Source organism: Chiloscyllium plagiosum, chromosome 24, assembly GCF_004010195.1.
Source record: "Chiloscyllium plagiosum isolate BGI_BamShark_2017 chromosome 24, ASM401019v2, whole genome shotgun sequence".
Taxonomy (NCBI): domain Eukaryota; kingdom Metazoa; phylum Chordata; class Chondrichthyes; order Orectolobiformes; family Hemiscylliidae; genus Chiloscyllium; species Chiloscyllium plagiosum.
Window position 1 is genome coordinate 19,334,581 of NC_057733.1, and position 24,777 is coordinate 19,359,357.

Below are 24,777 nucleotides of genomic sequence, written 5' to 3' on the forward strand. Positions count from 1 at the left end.
CTGTATCAAAGATACTGTGCTTTGGATCAGATATTGAAACAAGCACAAAATATACATGGCACTAAGAGGAGCAGGGAGTTCTCCCATGTCTTGCCTATCATTCCTCTCTCATCCAGTGCCGATAGAAAATGACTGGTCATTAATCTCATCTACTTCTGGGATGTTATTCATTCAAATTGCTTGCCATATTGGAAGATGAAGGATGCACAAAAAGTAATTGTTGCTCTGTTACTTCTAAATTTGAATGTTTCAATACAGACCTGTATGGCCTCCCAGCTTCCATCCAATGTAAGTAAAGCTCTTTCACAACTTTTCTGCCCATATTCTAATTCGCACAAAATCGCATTTACCCATTATCAATGAGCTGACTGACCTGCATTAACTCCTGCCAGTGGAATGCCTCAATTTTAAAGTTCTCATCCTTGTCTTCAAAGCTCTTCATTGCTTCCCCCCTTCTATATCTGAAAGCTCCCCCAGTCCCACAAAGATTCAAAATATCCACAGTCATCTAATTCTGACCTCTTAGCATTTTGTTTTTAATTGCTTCACTATTTGATGGCCTTGCTTTCAGATCCCTAAGGCATAATTTTTGGAATTCACTCCTTAATTTTTTTCATCTCTGTGTCTCATCCCTTCTTTAAAACACTTCAAAACCAAATTCTTGCACCAAACTTCTGGTCACTTGCCCTAACATAGCATTGCTGCCTCACAGTGCCAGGGACCCAGGTTTGATTCCAGCTTCAGGCGACTGTCTGTGTGGAGTTTGCACATTCTTCCCGTGTCTGAGTGGGTTTCCTCTGCATGCTCTGGTTTCCTTCCATAGTCCAAAGATTTGCAGGTTAGGTGGATTGACTGTGCTAAATTCCCCATACTGTTCAGGGATATGTAGATTATGTGCATTAGTCAGGGGTAAATCTAGGAGAGTGGAATGGGTTTGGGTAGTTACTCTTCCGAGGGTCGGTGTAGACTTGTTGGGCCGAAGGGCCTGTTTCCACACTGTAGGGGTTCTATGATTCTATATATGGAATAGTATGAATCGTTAGCCAAGCAGACAAGGTTACAGAGATTTTAAGGAACAAGACCACAAACTATTTTATATGTAACAATGAAAATGTTAAATGGTAAGCCGGTAAGTGTTAATGCCAATATTGGTACTGGGTTTTGATGTGAGGTATAATACCGAAGAAAGCTTTAGTTGCGCTGAAGTTAATAGAAAATGGGAAGCTGGCCAGGACAGTCCTGAGCTAGGTGTGCCTGAAGGTTATGAAGGAATGTATTAGGAACAGATGTACTTGAGTGAAATTGACAGCATAGGCAGTCTTCGTGATAGCACATGACTCCACAAACATCTCTAAGGTTGGGATTGAATATGGCATTAGGTTATGCAAAACTGAAAAATGGTTTTTGAGGAGCTCCAACTATAATCGCGCAATAATTGCAGAGCTGAATTCTTTGTGGTTTGAATAGGTAAGAGCCAATTCAGCTGACAACAGCCCCGCCAAACTAAATGATGTGCCAACTGTTCCAAACTGCAGCCAATTCACTGGGACAAAATAGACCAAGATCATAGTTTCAGTGGGTGTTGTTTGTTGAAATAGGTTGCAAAGAGTGTAGTGCAGATAGTTTGGCATTTATGATATGTTCAAGGACTTTGGAGATGAGAAAGAAGTTACATTCTAGTTACCTGCTACAGAGAGGGAGTGAATACCCTCCCTGAAAATAATTTGAAAAGAGCTCTCTCCTGCTCAATTTAAGAATTCTTGATAAACTGCACCAGTGGCTTCCAATGCAATATAACAAGTATTTTACCTGAAAGTCAACTATTTGCCTCTTGCAAGTTATCAGGTCAATGGGGGACGACATTTTGTCTCTTTTCTAAACTGAGATAAGCAGGATGATTGCGCAGCAGCTGCTTTATTCAAAACTTAAGGATGAAATTAATGCTATCATGCCTTAACCTGTACATTGTCAGAAGATGTATTGTAAAGTAATAGTTTCTGTATTTCACCTGTGGCTTTAAGCACATATTTTCAGTTTCACAATTATTAATAAGCTCATGTTTTAGGGCAGCAAGGCTATATTTAGATTTGAAATAAATAATCCCACCCACTTTGTGTAACCTATTATTTTTATGCAAGTAATTATCTTTAATTACTATTTTGATCACATGATGAGCTTGAATTTGAAAGAAAGCCTAAACCCTTTGAAGGTTGAAGAATCTTTAATTGTCTTTTTATTAAACATATAGATACCTCAACATTGTACTAAAACTGATTTTATGACCTGGACTTCAGTTGAGTTCAGAAAAATTCGACAAAGACCAATACTTTGAGTTAGTGGTCAAATTGTGTGGGACTACTGTTTAAAGGATGCTTTCTTTATTGCTGTAATAATGGAAACTTGAATGTGTACCCAAAGATTTGCATGCAGCTTCATCAAGAAAATGGTGAAGAATAGGGAAGTTAATTTTGCGTAGCTATCAATACAAGTAGTTTTATTAATGATTCTGATTGAGTAATTTAGCAACTGATTGATGTAACGTGTCTCTAACAGTACATTAATGTACTGTTACTTAAGTAAAAGGTGGTCTAAAGTTTGTGAGAAGATTTGTAGCTCGGGTGCTCGTTGTTGTGGTTCTGTTCGCTGCACTGGGAATTTGTGTTGCAGGCGTTTGTCCCCTGTCTAGGTGACATCCTCAGTGCTTGGGAGCCTCCTGTGAAGCGCTTCTGTGATGTTTCCTCCGGCATTTATAGTGGTTTGAATCTGCCGCTTCTGGTTGTCAGTTCCAGCTGTCCGTTGCAGCTGGTCGTGCCGTTTCGTGGCTAGTTGGTGTTATCAGCTATCCTTAGTAGCCACACATGCAGATGACAAGCAACATGAATTCGACTGGGACAGCACTACTATTATAGGACAAGCCAAACAGAGAACAGCCAGGGAATTCCGAGAGGCATGGCACTCATCCACAGATTCAATCAATAAGCACATCGACCTGGACCCAAATACCAACCACTGCAACGGACAGCTGGAACTGACAACCGGAAGCGGCAGATTCAAACCACTATAAATGCCGGAGGAAACATCACAGAAGCGCTTCACAGGAGGCTCCCAAGCACTGAGGATGTCACCGAGACAGGGGACAAAACGTCTGCAACACAAATTCCCAGCTCAGCGAACAGAACCACAACAATAAAAGGTGGTCTGTATGCTACACAATCATTAAAACACTCTTTGTGAGCCAGTTGTCAGCCTGTCTCTGTGTGTGTGTCTCTCTCTCTCTTTTTCTCTCTCTTAATGAGCATTGACAAAAATGTTCTTCTCATTCTAATCAGTAATTTCTTATCTGCCATTGCTTCATTTTCTCAATGCTGTAATATTTAAATGACCAACTTATCTCCATTTTCCAGTAGATTTTCAAATCTCTCTGTCTCATTATAAATCAACAATGGAAGGTTGGGTGGGAGTCAGTAGAGACAATTCTGTGGCAAACAGAGTGGAGGAGCAGTTGATGACCAAGCTAATGATACGATACTGCTGCTCAAGCAGGAGAAAAAACAGCTTAGAACAAGCACTGGGGGAAAATATAGCTCAAGCAGCAGAAAAGCTACTCCTTTTCCCTCATCCCCAACCCCAATCCTTGTACTTGAACGCAAATTAGAGCCTTGGAGTCATAGTTATACAACATGGAAACCCTTCAATCCAACCTGTCCATGCTGACCAGATATCCTGAATTAATCTAATCCCATTGCCAGCATTTGGCCCATATCCGTCCAAACCCTTCCTATTCAGATGCCTTTCAAATGTTGTCATTGTACCAGCCTCCACTGCTTCCTCTGGTAGCTCACTTCATACATACACCATCCTCTGCATGATGAAGTTATCCCTTAAGTCCTTTTTAAGTCTTTCCCCTCTCACCTTGAACCTGTTCCCTCTAGTTTTGGACTCTTCCACTCCAGGGAAAAAATCTTGTCTATTTACCCTATCCATACTCCTCATGATTTTATAAACCTTGATAAGGTCATTCCTCACCCTCCGAAGCTTCAGGGTAAATAGCCCCAGCCTATTCAGCCTCTCCCTATAGCTCAAACCCTCCAATCCTGGTAACATCTCTGTAAATCTTTTCTGAACCCTTTCAAGCTTCACAACGTCCTTCCTATAGGAGGGAGACCAGAATTGCATGCAATATTCCAGATGTGGCCTAACCAATCTCTTGTACAGCCATAACATGACCTCCCAACTCCTATACTCAATGCATTGACCAATAAAGGAAAGCATGCCAAATACCTTCTTCACTATCCTATCTACCTGCGACTCCACTTTCAGGGAACTATGAATCCTCACTGCAAGGTCTCTTTGTTTAGCAACACTCCCCAGGATCTTACCATTGTATAAGTCCTGCCCTGATTTGCCTTTCCAAAATGCAGAACCTCGCATTTATCTAAATTAAACTCCCTGTTGATGCCTGACCTTCTGGTTGCCATCCATTTTAATTCCCCCTCCCACTCCCCTGCTGGCATGTCCACCTTTGGCCTTCTCCAGTGTCAGAGTGGGACCAAAGAAAAACTGGAGGAACAATATTTTGGTATCTGGGAGGCTTAAAGCCCAATGGACTTAATATTTACTTCTCCAGCTTCAAAATCCCTCCAATCCCAGTCTTATCCTATGTCCAGCCTCTCTCCCAAAACCACCACCCCCACCTCGCTTCCATGACCTGACCTAACCTATCCATCTTTCTATTCACCTAGCCACTCCATAATTCCCACTGACCATTCACAATAACTCCCTACCTGCATCCACCAGTACCAGCCCACCTACCCTTACCCCAGCCCACTACCATCCCCTTTTATTTCTGGCCCCTCCCCCTTCCCAGTACAGACGGAAGGGTTTCAACCCAAAACGTTGACCTTCCTGCTTCTCGGATGCTGTCTGCCCTAGATTTATGAGAAAACTGATTACTGGCAAGGACAAAGCACCTTTCATATCCCTGGGGTTCCTCAAAAAGCTACATTGACATTGAAGTGCATTGAAGCATAGTCATTGTTTTGTAAGGAAATTTGACCATTTTATATCTGTATCGTATTGAAAAATGATGCATTAGTTCCACTTGATAGATCTTTGCTCTTGACTGAGATGTGCAAATGCAGACGAAAACTCTAAGAGTTTAACCTATATCTCTTGATTACTGAGGGAATAATCTGGCTTCAATGAACTGATGATTATTCAGTGTCATGATAGTCATAATGAATTCCTCCAAAAAGTGATGCAGTTTTCATGGTGGTTTAATATGTCTGAATTATCAAATTAAAATTGAGTAAATCCCAGTCCAAGAACAACTTTCCTCCAAGGAAATGTTTTTCCCAATTTGTTATGACTTGGATTTTCTGCGTAACGCCTTGACTGTCCATTGAAGCCGAGTCATTAGACATTCCAGATAACAGAAAATGTTTCTTCATCTTTACTTCAGATCTGTTCGATAGCCTGTTGGAAAGGAACAAGCATTTGCTGAGTTTGATGCCTTTATTTATTTAATAATTTGTGATCAATACAAGAAAGAAACGGTACTGTGCATCATATAGTTCTCAACCAGAATGTGAAAAATAATTTATTTCTTGAAATTATTGAGCATAGTGAAAACGTAAGTAATTTCAGAAGCTTTCCCCAATATATATGTCCAAAAGCACAATGTTATGAATGCTAGAAATCCTGAAAGTCATCCAAGATGGAGGTTGGGACAAAATTATAGCTGTTAGAGCTGCTTATTTTTTGAGGTATTTTAAATATTGGTGATTTCCTCAAATTCCAGGAGCAGCAATTACTGTTTTATTTGCTGTTGCATTATTTTGGATCTTTGGGGGAAAAAGATCAAAAGAACGGCACTTTAAAAAGGAGGAAGACAGACAAAGGCAGTGACCACATGGTCAGAGAAAGAAACCTACACTACTATCTGAAGCAGCAGTGAATCTGCACAGTTACTGCCTTTGCTGTTTAAGTTCAAGTATCTCTGGACATCAGAGTCTGTCTCGGAAAAATTAACAAACAGTGAAATTCACAGCTGACTTTGGAGGAACTTATGTGGAGAGCTCACAGCACAGGAACAGATAAGTGCACAGTTTTTAAGTGTAGCCTTGCTGGAAATCTACAATAGTGAGTAGAGTGGGTTCTTTCTTGATTATATGCTTCATTGAGATCAGTGTCTTGATTAACTTTTTAAAATATAAACTATAAGTATTAAGTTAGTCTGAAGCAGTCTTTTTTTCGAGCAATAACATGGCGCCATTTTCTGGGTCTGTAGATTGTGAAGGAGCAAGGATGGCCTTTAATAGAGTGATATGCTCTTCCTTTTGCATGTGGGAGTTTAGGGAAAGTTTCCACATTATGATGATTATGACTGCAGGATGTGTCTTTGGCTGCGAATCATATCAGATTGCATGGGTCGGTTAGAGTGGCAGTTAGAGGCAATAAGGAATTTACAGGAACTAGGAGATCTGATGGATGGCTGTTATCGGAAGGGAGGAAAAGCTGCAGATACAGTCAGGTAGATGGCTTAACTCCAGAAAAGGTACGACGGGGAGGCAGGTAGTGCAGAAGTCTCAAGTGGCTATTCCCATCTCAATCAAGTATACTGTTTTGGAAAATGTGGAGGGTGATGGACTCTCTGGAATGTAGCACAAACGGCCAAGTTTCTGGTACCAAGACTGACTCTAATGTAATAAGGGGTACATCAGGTTCCAAGTGATTGATTGTGATAAGGAACTCTCTAGTCAGAGGCACAGATAAACGTTTCTGTGGCCAGCAGTGAAAAATCAGAATGGTGTGTTGCCTCCCTGGTGCCAGGATCAAGGATATTTAAGAGAGGGTACAGAATGTTCTCAAAAGGGAGAGAGACCAGCAGGAGGTCATTGTACACATTGGAGCTAATGACATAGGAAGGAAAAAGGATGAGATTCTGAAGGGACAATATAAAAAGTTAGGCAGGAATTTAAAGAGGAGGTCCTTGAGAATAGTAATATCTGGATTACTCCTGGTGCAATGAGCTAGTGAGGGTAGGAATACGAGGATAGAGCAGATGAATGCATAGTTGAGGAGCTGGTGTATGGAAGAAGGGTTCACATTTTTGGATCATTGGAATCTCATCTTGAGTAGAAGTGACCTGTACAGGAAGGTTTGCATGAATTGGAAGGGGATTAATACACTGACAGGGAGATTTGCTAGACTACTCGGAGGATTTAAACTAGTCATGTGGGGTGGGAAGGTGGTGGGACCCAAGGAAATTTTGAGGAAAGAGATCAATCTGAGACTGGTACTGTTGGGAAAAGGAACGAGTCAAATAGTCAGGGCAAGAAGGAACAAAGCAGAGAACAAGGTAGGACTGATAAATTAAACTGCATTTATTTCAATGCAAGAGACCTAACAGGGAAGGGAGATGAACACTGGGCATAGTTAGGAACATGGGACTGGAATATCATAGGAATTATGGAGACATGGCTCAGAGATGGACAGGACTGGCAGCTTAATGTTCCAAGATGCAAATGCTATTGGAAGGTTAGAAAGGGGTGTTCAATAGAGGAGAGGCAGTGGCGTTTTTGATAAGGGATAGCATTACGGTTATTCCTGGGAATACATCCGAGGAAGTTATTTGGGTGGAACTGAGAAATAACAAAGGGATGATCACCTTATTGGGATTGTATTATCGATCACCCAATATTCAGCAGGAAATTGAGAAACAAATTTGTAAGGAGATCTCAGTTGTCTGTAAGAATAGTAGGGTGGTTATGATAGGGGATTTAACTTTCCAAACATAGACTGGGACTGCCATAGTGTTAAGGGTTTAGATGGAGAGGAATTTAAGTGTATACAGGAAAATTTTCTGATTCATTATGTGGATGTACCTGCTAGAGAGGGTGCAAAACTTGACCTACTGTTGGGAAATAAGTAAGCGGAGGGGACTTAGGTGTCAGTGGGGGAGCACTTTGGGGCCAGCGACCATAATTCTATTAGTTTTAGAATAGTGATGGAAAAGGATAGACCAATCTGAAAGCTAAAGTTCCAAATTTGAGGAAGGCCAATTTTGACAGTATTAAGTAAGGACTTTCAAAAGTTTGCAGGTAAAAGGACAACTGGAAAATGGGAAGCCTTCAGAAATGAGATCATGAGAGTCCAGAGACAGTATATTCCCGTTAGGGTGAAAGGAAAGGCTGCTAGGTGTAGGGAATGCTGGATGACTAGAGAAATTGAAGTTTTCGTTCAGAAAAAAATACTTAGCAGATGTCAGGTATAGACAGGATAGATCGAGTGAATCCTTAAAGTATAAAGGCAGTAGAAGTAAACTTAAGAGGGAAATCAGGAGGGCAAAAAGGGGACATTAGATAGCTTTGGCAAATAGGGTTAAGGAGAATCCAAAAGGATTCTATAAAACATTACGAAGAGAATAGGGCCCCTCAAAAACCAGCAAGGCAACCTATGTGTAGAATTGCAAGAGATGGGAGGAGATAGTTCAATTCTGGTCTCCTTCCTATTGGAAAGATGTTGTGAAACTTGAAAGGATTCAAAAAAGATTTACAAGGATTTGAGCCATAGGGAGAGGCTGATCAGGCTGGGGCTGTTTTCCTTGGAGTGTCAGAGGCTGAGAGATGACCTTACAGAGATTTACAAAATTGAGGGGCATGGATAGGGTAAATAGGCAAAGTCTTTTCCCTGGGGTCGGGGAGTCCAGAACTAGAGGGCACAGGTTTAGGGTGAGAGGGGAAAGATATAAAAGAGACCTAAGGGGCAACGTTTTCGGACGGGTTGGACCGAAGGGTCTGTTTCCATGCTGTACATCTCTATGACTCTATGACTCCAAGTATTTTTCATCAGTATTTACTGTGGAGAAGGAACACGGAAAATATAGAACGTGGGGAAATAGATGTTGACATCTTGAAAAATGTCCATGTTACAGAGGAGAAGGTATTGGAAGTCTTAAAATGCATAAAAGTGGATAAATCCCCAGGACTTGATCAGGTGTACCCTTGAACTCTGTGGGAAGCTAGGGAAGTGATTGCTGGACCCCTTGCTGAGATCTTTGTGTCATCGATAATCACAGGTGAGGTGCAGGAAGACTAGAGTCAAGAGTGTGGTGCTGGAAAAGCACAGCAGGTCAGGCAGCATCCAAGGAGCAGGGTAATTGACATTTTGGGCATAAGCCTTTCATCAGGAGTGAGGCTTTTAAGAGATAATATAGAGGAGTAGAGATATAGATGGGAGGGGGGTTGGGGCTGGGGGCTGACAGTGTGGTAACTAGATGAAGGTGAGGGTCATGGTGATAGAGCAAAGAACATTACAGCATAGGAACAGGCCCTTTGGCCCTCCAAGCCTGTGCCGATCCAGATCCTCTATCTAAACCTGCTGCCTATTTTCTGTTTTCTGTATCCCTTTGCTCCCTGTCTAGATACATCTTAACTGGCGCTATTTTTCCTGCCCCTACCACCTCTGCTGGCAACTCGGTCCAGGCACCCACCTTCTCCTGTGTGAAGAACTTGCCATGTATATCTTCCCTTAACCTTTCCCCTCTCAGTGTTGTTTTAAAAAAATTCTCAAGGTCAGGTTCGTAGGAGAGTAGTCTGACACAGAACAAACGACCAAGAGGCGAGTCTGCTAGAATATAAGTGTTTTATTCCCCGCAGCGTCGCCACAACCAGGTCTCGTACTTACAACGGGTCTGGCTTATACTCACTCTACATGTTACCGGAACTGGGAGCCGTCAGTTCTCGTAGAGCGGTTGCCAACAACCCACGCTCGGCGGTTAAACGTAACCCCGGAGCAGACTCACCGAACTGGAGACTTTTCCAGCTGATATACTCTTTTCCAGATATAAACATTCATGTGAACAGCAGAGCAAGGCTAAAAAACACATTCCATTCTGGTTACATACAGATAAGAAGACATACAGATAAGAAGATTCACACGGGGAGGTGTGTAATAAGATTCACACGGGACTAAGCAACACCTCCATTCCGGTTAGATTCACACATGTATTGGGACACAATGTTAACCCTTTCACCACATTCCACTGCTTGGCACAATACATGTGTTACATTATGCTTAATGCAGTTCAATTCGTTTCAGTTAATTTCAGTTCAGTCAATTCAGTGTAGTTCAATTCACCTCAGTTCAGGTCTGTTCAGTTCAATTCAATTGTGTTCAATTCAGTTCCGTCCATTTCAATTCAATTTAACTCAGTTCCATTTTGTTCCGTTCAATTTGATTCACTTCAGTTCCACTCAGTTCAGTTCAGTTCAATCCCATTCAATTCTGTTAACTCCGCTTCAGCTTTTTGGACATGCCCACATCCTCCGCTGTACCCCAGGCAAGGGGTTCTTCGGCAGGACTGGGATCCTCTCAAGGGTGGACAGCAGCGACCCTGGGGTTCCTCCGGTCGCCCCCCACCATTTCTCAAACAAACTGCCACGTCATGCCACGGTCCATGCCATCCCGGGACGGTCGGGACCTCCACAGTTTGTTCTTCTGGTTTCTTAGTCTTTTTCCAAAACATTGTTCTGTATCAAAATCTCTCCTCAATTGCGATTGACCCTGCTCGACTACACCAAATGTTTTAAAAAATCCACGCTCGGCGGTTAAACGTAACCCCGGAGCAGACTCACCGAACTGGAGACTTTTCCAGCTGATATACTCTTTTCCAGATATAAACATTCATGTGAACAGCAGAGCAAGGCTAAAAAACACATTCCATTCTGGTTACATACAGATAAGAAGATTCACACGGGGAGGTGTGTAATAAGAAGATTACGGGACTAAGCAACACCTCCATTCCGGTTAGATTCACACATGTATTGGGACATAATTTTTAACCGTTTCTTGGCCCAATACATGTGTTACATTATGATTCACACATGTATTGGGACATAATTTTACACCACAAGTGTGAACTCATGACCCCTAGTAATTATGTCCTCCACTCTGGAAAAAAGTTTCTTGGTATCCACCTTGTCTACAGCTCTCATGACTTTGTAGGCCTCAATCAGGCCCCCCTTCAACCTCCATCTTTCTAATGAAAGTAATCCTAATCTAGTCAACCTCTCCTCATAGCTAACACTCTCCATACCAAGCAACATCCTGGTGAATCTCCTGTGCACCTCTCCAAAGCATCCACATCGTTTTGGTAATGTGGCGACTAGAAGAGTATGCGGTGTTCCAAATGTGGCCGAACCAAAGTCTTATACAACTGTAATATGATCGACCAACCCTTGTACTCGATACCCTGTCCGATGAAGGAAAGCGTGCCTTATGCCTGTTGACCACGCTACTAACCTGCATTGCCACCTTCAGGGAACAATGGACCTGAACACCCAGATCTCTCTCTACATCATTTTTTCCCAGGAATTTTACATTTACTGTATAGTTCACTCTTGAATTGGGTCTTCCAAAATGCATCACCTCACATTTGTCTGGATTGAACTCCATCTGCCATTTTTCTGCCTAACTGTCCAATCTATCGATATTCTGCTGTGTTCTCTGACAGTCCCCATCACTGTGCTACTCCACCAATCTTAGTGTCATCTGCAAACTTGCTAATTAGGCATCCTGTACCTTCGTTCAAATCATTTATGTACACAGTTGGAGAGGAGGGTGGGTTTGATAGGCTTTTCTTTATTGGTCAGAGCATTGATTTTAGGAGTAGGGAGGTCATGTTGCGGCTATACAGGACATTGGTTGGGCCACTTTTGAAATATTGTGTGCAATTCTGGTCTCCTTCCTATTGGAAAGATGTTGTGAAACTTGAAAGGGTTCAGAAAACATTTACAAGGATGTTACCAGCGTTGGAGAATTTGAGTTATAGAGAGAGGCTGAACAGGCTGGGTCTGTTTTCCCTGGAGCGCCAGAGGCTGAGGGGTGATCTTACAGAGATTTATAAAATCACGAGGGATGTGGATGGGGTAAATAAACATAGTCTTTTCCCTAGGGTAGAGGAGTCCAAAGTTAGAGGATATAGATTAAGGATGAGAGGGGATAAATTTAAAAGGAAACTCTGGGGCAGAGGGTAGTACGTGTATGGAAAGAGCTGCCAGAGGAAGTGGTGGAGGCTGGTACAATTGCAATATTTAAAAGGTATCTGGATGGGTGTATGAATAGGAAGGATTTCGAGGGATGTGGGCTAAGTGATGGCAAATGGGACTAGATTAAGTTAGGATATTTGGTCGGCATGGACAAGTTGAACCGAATGGTCTGTTTCCATGCTGCACATCCCTCTGACTCCAACTCTGACTCTATACTCAGCAGACTTGAGTACCTTTGTGGCGATCAGAAATGCTGATGACTTCATGAGAATTTATAGCTCGTTCTGTTTATCGTAAATGTTTGTGTATAGGATACTGCTGTCTAAAAATTAGTTATCTGAAGTGATAAGTACTGTGGATTAGTTTATTTGAAAGAGTAAAATACATTGCAAGTTACGAAGCAGACATTATAGCAAACCAACTGTGCATGCAGCTTGCAAACTCAAAAGCAGACTAACAGGCAGTCAATGCCTGTACATTCAGCACATGGATGCTGAATGATAAAATATACATACAACATGCCTCTCCTTTCCAAAGGAAAATTTAACTATTTACAATAGCAAATGAGCCTGTAGGTGTCTGTAACATATAGGTACTTTGCTGACACATCCAGATCTTATGATGGTGAGTTTGTCTGGAGCTGCTGTTGATTCTCACAGTTATCGGTGAAATTGTCTGTCATTCCTGTTTGTGTTGTCAAGTTTTTAGTTCATGAATCACAGTTGCTGTTGAAGAATTTTCTTATCCTGATGCTCCATAGTCAATTTTTGTTCCACATTAGCCACTGACTGAATTTTTATTTTTGTTCCTTAATAGAATGTGAGCATTGCTAGTTGGGTCAACAATTATTGCCCATCGCTAAATACCCCTGGATAAGGTAGTGGTGAGCAACCTCCTTGAATCACTACAGTCTGCTTGTTGTGTCGGGAAACCAACAGTGCCATCAGGGAGAGATCCAGGATTTTGTCCCAGTGACAGTGAAGGAATTGTCTGTGTCATTTATATGAATAATTAATTGAGGCAGGCTTTCAACAAATGCCTTTGCAAACTGCAAAAGGATAGCCAATTAGTAATTTTTTCACCTTTATGTGGAAATTTGTTTTAGTAAATGTAAATCACCTATCTTCTCTATTTACAATTTCATGGTGTCACCAGATGCTACAAATAGGTTACTGGTTTTGACACTTGTAAGAACTTCTAAAGAGTTCTAAGAACTTGAATAGCTTATTGTTTTTTTTGTTCCTTTCTGACTTTGTGTGCCTTGTTCATACAGATGGTTACGTAATTCCAATATATAATTTCAGTCTGGCGCACTGTTTTGTTTGCCAGTCATATTTTACGAAAGGAAACATGGAAAGATATTTTGAGTGTAGCCCAATCCTAACAAACATATTATCATATTGCCAAGAAAGTTAATGCTTGATTTTACATTTTTATTAACTGACGACAATAATGCACAATTTGCAAACCTACTGCTGCGTATAGCACTCAATTCATTGTTAGCATGATAGTTAACAATTCACAAAAATAAAGAAGTTTGAACATTTGTTTTTATCTCAGTTTATCACTCCACATGTGAACTTTGAATTTGGATTGACTGTTTCATGATCATCATGGAAATAAATAACTTTGGAATTTGAAAGCACGAATGTGTAAACTGATTTTGAGCTTAAATTCTTGTTTTTCTCTGAAGTGTGTTATTCTACAGTCCATTGTTGCTCAGTTGAGGGAATGGTGTCTGAGTAAATTTCCATACAGTTTTTTGACTCCTAGAATCCTGGCTTTAAATCCAGTATCGAAAGATGTGGCAAGGTTTGTGGGGTTTTTTAGCAGATGTAAAGGTTCTATATGGAATAAGTATATGTATTGGTAATCAGGTTCACAGTGGACATAGTTATCAATGATTCAGCACTGATTAATACTAAATTAGCAGTTTTGCTGATGGAGGCCAAAAGAATAACGTGTGGTAAGTAGCGAAAAATGTTGGTGCAGTGACAAGTGTTCTTTTAAAAAAGGAATTACAGTGCACTGTGATGGGGCACAGTGGAGGGAGTTTTGACCTATACCTGCCATATGCTATTGCCTGTCTTGAGATTTCTTGAAACTGCTAGAGAAATAGCATTTCTTGTTGCTGATGTCACTTACTTTGGCCACAGGATTTAAAAACAAGCAATTTATTTCATCATACTTAATTTTAGATACAGACGACTCTTAAAGTAAATTTGGCAAAAAGAAACCTTATCCAAGTATAACTGCACCCTAATTAGCTACAACAGAAGTATAAACTGGGTTGAGTACAGTATAAGATAGACCAAATGCTTTGTAAAATCAATCACTGATCTTGATAAAAGACAGCTTTACAAACAATCCATTTTAGTTTGACTTTTCCTTTTCTTTTGTTCCCTTTCCATTTTGTAACTCAATTATGCCATGAAAAGCTCTTGATAATCTAACTATTCTGCTTCAACGGGTTTTAGATTTTGCAAAACATGCTGCTTCCTCAGTGTGCAATTTTTCAATTCTTTTGCAATTTTGCAAGTCTCAGCATAATGTGCAATTAATGGAGTGACTTGATGACATTGCGAAGTTAACTGATGTTAAATTGTGTTGGTTGGAACATTCAGGTTTGTATATCATGGTTTGCAAATGCTCGAGAGATATGTATTCTAGCTTCATAATTATGAGAACTGTAGAGCCGAAAATGCACTTTAATTGAGTGGATAGCTGCTGCTTTTCAAAGAAGAAACATTTTCCATAAACCTCAATTACGTCAAGATTTTTTTTCCTGAAAAGCCTAGTAATTTTCTCCCTTTGTTCTTTTGTTTCCCCAACTACACAGGTTATCCTCGCTGTAATAGACTCAGTATTACGGTACAGCCAGTAAAATTAGCCATTTTGAATATGCGCACTTCTCTTCAGCTCTGATTTCGTAGAAGATTCCACAAAGGTTCAAGAAGACCATGACTTACAATAAATGCAGCACTGTTGGGTTAAAAATATTAGACTGCGTTTCAAAAGTGAAATTGAGAAGAAGTCCATTGGGTGTAGATATTTTCTAGTCAATCTGTTCAGGATGTTAACATACATCTTTGGAACAGGTGGGATTTGAACCCAGGGCTCCTAATTCAGAGGTAGGGAAAGTTATGATGTTGAATATAACATCCAATATGTTTCATCAGTGTTTTACATGTTCCCTTGTTCAAAAATAAATTACTAAGAACGATCTAAATTCTACATCATTAGGGATCATGTTGCAGTCACTGAAAACTAAATACCAGATAGCAATTTAGATTAAATAGAATACGTATTTTCAATCTGAAAAGTCAACTAGCACTTAAAAGCGATCACGATAAATATTTTCCACTCATTCTTTTTATAAAGCAGAGGAACCTTGATTACCCGAAGGACAAGGGTGTGGAGTAGTTCGTTCAGTTAATCAAATTCCGGATGATCAAATGCTGGATAACATAGTTTAACCAAACATCGGGACCTTGCGATCTTGCCGGATAATCTGATACTCAGATAATCAGCTACTGGATAATCGAGGTTCCTCTGTATACAAGTATAAAAACACTGAAAGATGTTTGGGTGCTTAAATTAAGAAGCACTGTCATTTCTTTCTCTTGTAGTATGTAACCAAAGTTGATAAAGGACTGTATCAACGTGCAAAACCCAAAGCTGCACCATCAGCATTGCCTTTTCCAGAGAAACAACCTATCATCAACGATGAAGCTGTCGTCCGATCAGTACAACAAATTCCCGCTATTTCCTCACATCCGTCCAGTCTTGAAGAAAACAGCACGACAGAGAGGACAGCAATGGCTGGTGATAACGAGACTGCCCAAGACATCAAGGAAGCAAAACAGTGGAAAGAGATGAAAGTGCAACTATCAGATCTACCAGGGATCTATGCAAGATTGTCTAAAATAAAACTCACAGGTACTGTATAGCATGTGCTTTTTTGTTTCATTCTGAGAACGCTGTTAGAAGGAAACTGAACTTAGTCCTTTGAGACTGCATTTGTACTGCTATTACTTCATTAATGCAAAGTAGATTTGGACATTTGGCAATGCAAAACTGGTAATAGAATGTAGTAGACTTACCAAGGGCAATAATGCATGGAGGTATGAGATCTCTTTGTGCAGACCCAAAACATGCAGTACAAGCATTTCACCTGCCAGGGTATAAACATTATTGGTATTTTTAAAGTTACAGCAGACTTCAGTAGAGAGTGATTAATTTTCAGTCAAATCTAGCCAGAAGTACAGATTATTGACGGCCTGCATTTTTTTAGTCAACCTTTTTTTAAAATAATTCTTCAGTTTCCTGTGCAGCCTTGGAATCTTGTTTAATGAAGTGCTTACAAAATTTGTTTTAATGAAATCCAGTATTAACTGGCCACATGTAAAACTTTGTAAAAATTCAGCAAATCTCTCAAGTCAGTGCCAGCCTTTTGTCTGGGAGAGAGGGGAAAACAAATATTGAACTAAAAACGAGCGAAATTAATCCCATCGTCTAATCATGACCGTGCATTTGGCAAGGGTGGTGGGGTAGTGGTACATGTATTGACCTATTTCACAGTTGGTGAAGCGAGCATTAATCGGCCTGAGTTATATTCTTTACATCAGATTATCTTTCCTATAGGGTAACAATTCAGCATGTTCGACTTGAGGGGATTAAAGGCCAAACAAGAATTGATCTCATAAACTTAGTGAAAGTGCTATCCAATCTTGCATGTTAGCTGCAGATATGTGTTGCAAATCTCTACAATGAGAAAACAGAAATGTGCCAAGGCCTGCAGGTATAACAGGCAGTAAAATAGTATGTGTAGCTTGGTATACTGCTGATCTTTTTTAGCAAGCTTATTTTATAGACGCCTTATTACATCCTCAACACATTTCAATATATTTCACATTAATCACTTGAGAAGTGTAGTCAATTGCCAATGTAATATTAACACATAGTGAAACCCAACATAAGTTAAATGACAAGTTTTTTTTTGTTTAAGAGCGGAAATTCTTTTCAGGGCAATGTCTTTGTATTGTGCCATGGAAACTTCTATATCTATCTACACAGCCAGACAAAGGCTATATTTGAGTACCTAATCTGAAATGTGGCACCTGCAACAGTGCAACATTTTCAGCATTAAATTGAAGTGTCAGTCTAGTACCATATTGGCTGCAAAACAATGTATTTTCAATACATTCAGACCAGCTTCCGAAAACTTTAATTTCACTTTCTATCTGCAAGAGGTGCAAAAATGCCTTGTGACCTGTTCAGAAAATCTGTCATGGAAGATCTCATTTACATGTGCTCTCTTTTGTGCACAGGTTCCCATTTTGCTGGAGCTTTATGAATGCTTGACTTTAATGGTTTTCTTTCCAATTACTCAGCTGAGAAAATAGCTAATTTAAGGCATTTAATATCAAATCTCTGAAAAATTTGTGCAAATTAAGATTACAAAGAATTTCCAAAATATTGGAAAAATCTTAATGGTGCAATGTTAAAGACATTTTTGCAGCAAAATAAAAGCCTGTTGTCCATGAAGAGCTCTATTGTATCCAAAAGCTTTCCAACACCATGAAGTTGAAGGAAGTCCATCAGACAGCTGAGGACCAAAAGGTTACTGGTGCAGATGTAATCCCAGCCAAGGAGGGACTAAAATCATGGGCCTCTGTGCTGTTCTTGAGTGGACTCCTGATTCTGGACCCAAGCACAGCGGGCCTCAGGCCAGGGGCATTGGGCCCTGATGCACCCTTCAGATCTGAGTCAGCCTCTTAAATACCCTGGAGGAACATTGTTAGCATGAATGCATGACCTCATCACCCTGGTCTGGAAAGAGGAGAGCACACCAACAGATTTCTGATATGTTGTAATTGTGACTGTCTTCAAGAAAGTGACCAGGGCAATTGCAGTAAGTACCGATGGGGAAGGTCATTGCAAATATTCTCCTCAGTTGCCTTCCAGTGGTTGATTAACTCGCATTGTCGTCACCAATGCAGATTCTGTCCACATGATACACAGTGGGCATGATCCTCATAGCAAGGCCTAGTTCAACAAAGTAAACATAGCATTCATGTGGTGTCTGAGAAAATGGGCCTTAGGCTAAATATCCATAGGTCAAGGTTGTGTACCAACTTTGTCCTGCTATGCATTACTGCATTCTGACCATTAAGATCCACATTTTGATAATGTGGCACTTGCCAGATCTTGGGAAGCAGCTTTCAGATGGCAGCTATTGATGATCGAATTCAACATCACTTGCAATGTGCTGGTGCAGCATTTACCCATCAGAAAAACAGGATGTTTGGTGGCAAAGACCTCAGACTCAGCATTGACCTCATGGGAAGGTGATGGCTTAGTGGTATTATCGCTGGGCTGTTACTCCAAAGACCCACGTTCAAATCCTGCCAGAGCTGATGGTGGAATTTAAATTCGGTTTCTAAAAATGGAATTAAGAGTCCAATGATGACTTCATGGATCTGTTGATGATTGTCAGAAAAACCTATCTGGTTCATTAATGTTCTTTAGTGGATCCTTACCTGGTCTGACCTATATCTGACTCCAAATCCACAGCAATGTGATTGTCTCTTAACTGGTTAATAATGCTGGCCTAACCAGTGTCTCCCACATTCCATGAACAAATTTTAAAAAAGCATACGGTAGTATTAACCTGCCATTTTTTGATGCAGCAGGGATGTGGACAGTGTACAGTAGACATTTCAAATCCTTTGAGAAATATCACTAGCAATGTTGCTGTAAAATCCTGCAAATCCATTGACAGGGTAGGTGTCCAGCATCAGTGTTCTCTCTCAAAGGCTGATATCCCCAGCATTAAGGTACTGATTACTGTTAATCAGCGACATTGGATAGAACACATTGTCCACATGTCTGACACAAGACTTCCAAAACAAGTCCCATGGCATGCACTTATCAGAATAACACAGAGATAAGTCAAGGATGTCCTTAAAGTCTTCCTGAAAAACGCAATGTCTGAACCATCTCATGGGAATCCCTTGCCCAAGACCACTCAAACTGGAGAACAAAGAACAAAGAAAATTACTGCACAGGAACAGGCTCTTTGGCCCTCCAAGCCTACGCTGATCCAGATCCTCTACCTAAATGTGTCGACTTTTTCTAAGGATCTGTGTCCCTCTGCTCCCTGCTCACTCATGTATCTATCTAGATACATCTTAAATGATGCTATCATGTCCGCCTCTACCACCTCCGCTGGCAACGCCTTCCAAGCACCCACCACGGTCTGTGTAAAGAACATTCCACACATATCTCCCTTAAACTTTTCCCCCCTCACTTTGAACTCATGATCCCTAGTAATTGAGTCCCCCACTGTGGGAAAAAGCTTCTATCCACCCTGTCTATACCTCTCATGATTTTGTAGACCTCAATCAGGTCCCCCTGCTCCCCCCACCTCCATCTTTCTCATGAAAATAATCCTAATCTACTCACCCTCTCTTCATAGCTAGCACCCTCCATACCAGGCAACATCCTGGTGCATCTCCTCTGCACCCTCTCCAAAGCATCCACATTCTTTTAGTAATGTGACAACCAGAACTGTATGCAGTATTCCAAATGTGGCTGAACCAAAGTTTTATACAACTACAACATGACCTACCAACTCTTGTTCTCAATATCCTGTCCAATGAAGGAAAGCATGCCGTTCTTGACCATTATTGACCCGTGTTGCCACCTTCAGATCTCTCTGTACATCAATTTTCCCCAGGGCTTTTCCATTTACTGTATAGTTCGCTCTTGAATTGGATCTTCCAAAATGCATCACCTCGCATTTGCCTGAATTGAACTCTATCTGCCATTTCTCCACCAAATTCTCAAATATATCTATATCCTTCTGAATTTTCTGACAGTCCCCTTCACTATCTGCAACTTCACCAATCTTAGTGTAATCTGCAAACTTGCTAATCAGACCACCTATACCTTACTCCACATCTTTTATGTATATCACAATCAACAGTCGTCCCAGCATGGATCCCCATCACTGGCCACAGTTCCCCATTTTGAGAAACTCCCTTCTACTACTACTCTGTCTCCTGTTGCCCAGCCAGTTCTTTATCCATCTAGCTATAAAATCCTGGACCCCATGCGACTTCACTTTCTCCATCAGTCTACCATGAGGAAACTTATTAAACGCCTTACTAAAGTCCGTGTATATGACATCTACAGCCCTTCCCCCATCAATCAACTTTGTCACCTCCTCCAAGACTTCCATTAAGTTGGTAAGACACGACCTTCTCTGCAGAAAAACAATGTTGCTTATTACTGATAAGTCCATTCTGTTCCAAATGGGAATAGATCTTATATCTCACTATCTTCTCTAGCAGCTTCCCTACCACTGATCTCAGACTCACTGTTCTATAATTACCTGGATTATCCCTGCTACTCTTCTTAAACAAGGGCACAACATTATCAATTCTTCAGCTCTCTCGGACCTCACCCATGTTCAAGGATGCTGCAAAGATATCTGTTAAGGTCCCAGCTATTTCTTTTCTCACTTTGCTCAGTAACCTGGGCTAGATCCCATCCGGACCTGGGGACTTGTCCATCTTAATGCCTTTTAGAATACCCAGTGCTTTCTCCCTCATTATGCCGACTTGATCTAGAATAATCAAACATCTATCCCTAACCTTAACATACATCATGTCCCTCTACTCCGCAAATACTGATGCAAAGTACTCGTTAAGAATCTCATCCATTTTCTCTGACTCGCATAACTTTCCTGCTTTGTCCTTGAATAGGCCAATCTTTTCTCGAGTGACCCTCTTGCTCCTTATATACGAACAAAAGGCTTTGGGATTTTCCTTAAACCTGTTTGCTCAAGATATTTCATGACCCCTTTTAGCCTCCTTAATTCCTCATTTCAGATTGGTCCAACATTCCTGAGCTTCATCTGTCTTTAGTCACCTAGACCTTATGTATGCTTCATTTTTCCTCTTAGCCAGTCTCACAATTCCACCTGTCATCCATGGTTCCCTAATCTTGCCATTTCTATCCCTCATTTTCACAGCAATATATCCCTCCTGCACTCTAATCAACCTCTCTTTAAATGTCTCCTACAATTCAAATGTAGATTTACCTTCAAAGAGCTGCTCCTAATCTGTAATCCCCAACTCTGCCAAATTTTGGTATTGTTGGTCTTCCCCCAATTTAGCACTCTTCCTTTAGAAGCACTCTCAACTTTGTCCACAAGTATTCTAAAGCTTACAGAATTGTGTTCACTATTCCCAGTGTAATCCCCTATTGAAACTTCAACCACTTGGTTGGGCTCATTCCCCAACACCAGGCGAGTATGGCCCCTTTCCAAGTTGGACTATTAACATACTGCTCTACAAAACTCTCCTGGATGCTTCCAACAAATTCTGCTCCATCTAGACTTCTAACACTAAGTGAATCCCAGTCAATGTGGAGAAAACTAAAAGTTCCCTACCACTACCACTCTGTTGCTCCAACATCTTTCCATAATCTGTTTCCTTTTTTCACCTTTACCTCACACTCGTTTTTGAGAACGCTGTAGTACAGCCCCAACATTGTTATTATCGCACCCTTTCTATTTCTGAGCTCTGTCCATATTACCTCACTGCTCGATCCTCCATAGTGTCCTCCATCAATACAGCTGTGATATAGTCTCTGACCAGTAATGTAACTCCTCCACCCCTTTTACTTCCCTCTCTATCCAGCCTGAAGCATTGATACCCTGGGATATTTATTTGCCAATAATTCCCTTCCCTCAATCAAGTCTCAGTAATAGCAATAACATCGTATTCCCATGTCCCAATCCAGGCGCTAATTCATCTGCCTTAGCTACTGCATTTCTTGCATTAAAACAAATGCATCTCAGATCACCAATCTCTTTGCCTTCATCAGCTGCTCTCTGCTTACTCTTATCTTTAGTCATGCTGACTTCATTATCTAGTTCCTTACATGCTTTAGTTACTACCTCCTTACTGTCTACTAACCTCCTCATTTGGTTCCCATCCTCCACCACATTAGTTTAAACCCTCCCCAACAGCGTTAGCAAAAACACCCTCAAGGACATTGGTTCCAGTCCGGCCCAGGTGTAAACTGTCCAAATTGTAATAATCCCACCTTCCCCAGGACCAGTCCCAATGTCCCAAAAATTTGAACTCCTCCTTCCTGCACCATGTCGCAAGTTCCCAACTGTCTCAAACATTTATGACAGGTTTTTTTTTAAGATACCCTATAGTATGGAAACAGGCCCTTTGGCCCAACAAGTCCACACCAACCCTCTGAAGAGCAACCCACCCAGACCCATTCCCCCACCCTATATTTACCCCTGACTAAAGCACCTAACACTATGGGCAATTTAGCATTGCAAATTCAACTGGCCTGCACATCTTTGGATTGTGCGAGGAAACCGGAGCACTCGGAGGAAACCCATGCAGACACGGGGAGAATGTGCAAACTCCACACAGACAGTCGCCCGAGGCAGGAATCAAACCCAGTCCCTGGCGCTTGTCAGGCAGCAGTGACGCCTACTAATTCTGGTTCAGATGGAGGCCAAGCACAAACAGTGTAATTAAAGTGTGAAAACCTGAGCAACTTGTCAGCTGCTAGCTGCCCCACCTGTGGAAGGGCATGCAGGTCCGGCATTGAAGTGTTGTCAGCCAAGGACCCTCCACTCCAGGGTGAAATAAAGTCATCCTCTGTCTTGAGGGATTACTGAAGAAGAATAATCACAACACAGATTGAATATTTTGATCTTTGCACAAGTAATATAAGGGAAACCGGTGGCTTAATGGCATTATTGCTAGACTGCTAATCCTGACATCAAGCAGCGAATGTTCTGGAGATCTGGGTTCGCATCCCACTATGGCAGATGGTGGAATTTCAATTCAATAAAAATCTGGAATTAAGTGTCTATTGGCAACCATGAATCCATTGTCGATTGTTAGAAAAACTCATCTGGGTCACTAATGTTCTTTTGGGGAAGGAAACTGCTATCCTCACCTGGTCTGGCCTACATATGGCTCCAAACCCATGGCAATGTGGTTGACTCTGGGCAGTTAGGGGTGAGCAATAAATGCTGATTGAGCCAGCGATGTCTACATCGTGTCAATTTAAAAAAAAACAAAAAAAAGAAAGATGCTGGATGTGTTGTGGGTTAATGTGGTGCTAAAATGAGTCAGATGGGATTTTCCCTTGCCAACCTCTGTCCTTTCTGATCCACCCAGATACTGTTTTAGTATCTGTTTTGATTTGTGTTTTTGTAACTTTCCTGGAGTGCATTTTTATTTCAGGGATTCTTTCTGTATGAACAAGAACTAGTTTAGGCCATTAACTGTTGCCGAGTATACTTCTATGACTGCACTAGTCTTTCATTATATGGTATTTATCATTAAAGGGTGTGTCAAATTACAGAGAAACCTGGGCTACAATGTTGCCACTGTATTAAGAGTTTTCATGTTTCAGCATAAGCACAAGGATAGAGATCAGAGAGTTGTGTTCACTCACCTCAGTTTAAAAATACATGTTTGTTGTTGAAACAAAAATAAAATTATCTGTTACTCTGACATTCTGGAAGCGTAAATATTGCTGATAAAAAGAATATAGCATTGCATAAAATAAACTGCATCACCCCATATTGTTTTGTATAGGATAGCTCACACTTGAGAATGTGCTATAAGAAAGTGTTTGGATGAAACTTTGCCTTCCCACTGTTTCAGAGCTTTGCAGATCACCTTTTGTGATTCCAAATCTTTCCAGAGTTTACTCCCGAGAACGTAAAGCCTTGCTGTTGCTGTTGGATTGATCTTTGTGGCTGTCATGTGACTGGAAGACAACGGTGTTCTGCATCATTGCTGACTGATATAACAAATCCACTTCACTTGAAATGAGCCTTTTTCAAAAGAAAAACAAAATAGCTTGCACTTATTGTGCCTTTTAATCCTCAAAGTGCTCTGAAGAAATTCTCAGGTCAAAGATTTCTTTCAGTATAGTTTCTGAAGGGTTACTACTTCTCCCTTCTATGATTTAAACATGGATTTTCTAACATAGTAAGAATTATAAGTATTTTCATGAGTGCTTCAACACAGTGTCCTTAGCCCAACCATCTTCAGCTACTTTATCAATGACCTTCTCTCCATCATAAGGGTAAAAGTGGGGATGTTCAATAATAATTACACAACATTCAGCACTGGGGACCCCTCAGATACTGAAGCAATTTGAATACGTATGCAACAGCACCTGGACGATGTCCAGGCTTGAGCCAATGCTTAACGAGTAACATTCATGTCGTGCAAGTACAGGGCAATGATCACCTCAGACAAGAAAAAAATCAAACTTAATGTTCAAGGACATTCTTATAATCTAATCCCCCACTATTAACATCCTGGGGGTTACCAGGATGAAAGTAAGTTAGACCAGCTAAATAAATACTGTGGATATAACTAGATCAGAGCTTGGGAATTCTGCAATGGGTAACTCACTTTGTATCCTCCTCCTTTAGAGACCGCAATTTCACTTCCCACGTGGTTAAAGATGCCCTCCAACTCATCTCGTCCACATCCTGCACCTCCGCCCTCAGACCCCACCCCTCCAACCGTAACAAGGACAGAACGCCCCTGGTGCTCACCTTCCACCCTACCAATCTTCACATAAACCAAATCATCCACCGACATTTCCGCCACCTCCAAAAAGGCCCCACCACCAGGGATATATTTCCCTCCCCACCCCT

The 24,777-nt window shown here is 41.1% G+C and overlaps 1 protein-coding gene across 1 annotated transcript in view; it reads left to right on the forward strand.

The window, feature by feature from the left end:
- LOC122562345 (protoheme IX farnesyltransferase, mitochondrial) overlaps positions 1–24,777 on the forward strand; it is a 146,734-nt gene that overhangs the window by 26,239 nt on the left and 95,718 nt on the right. The window contains exon 3 of the mRNA XM_043715222.1: positions 15,680–15,989. Within this exon, the coding sequence (XP_043571157.1) occupies positions 15,680–15,989 (310 nt within the window). The remainder of the gene's footprint in view (positions 1–15,679; positions 15,990–24,777) is intronic.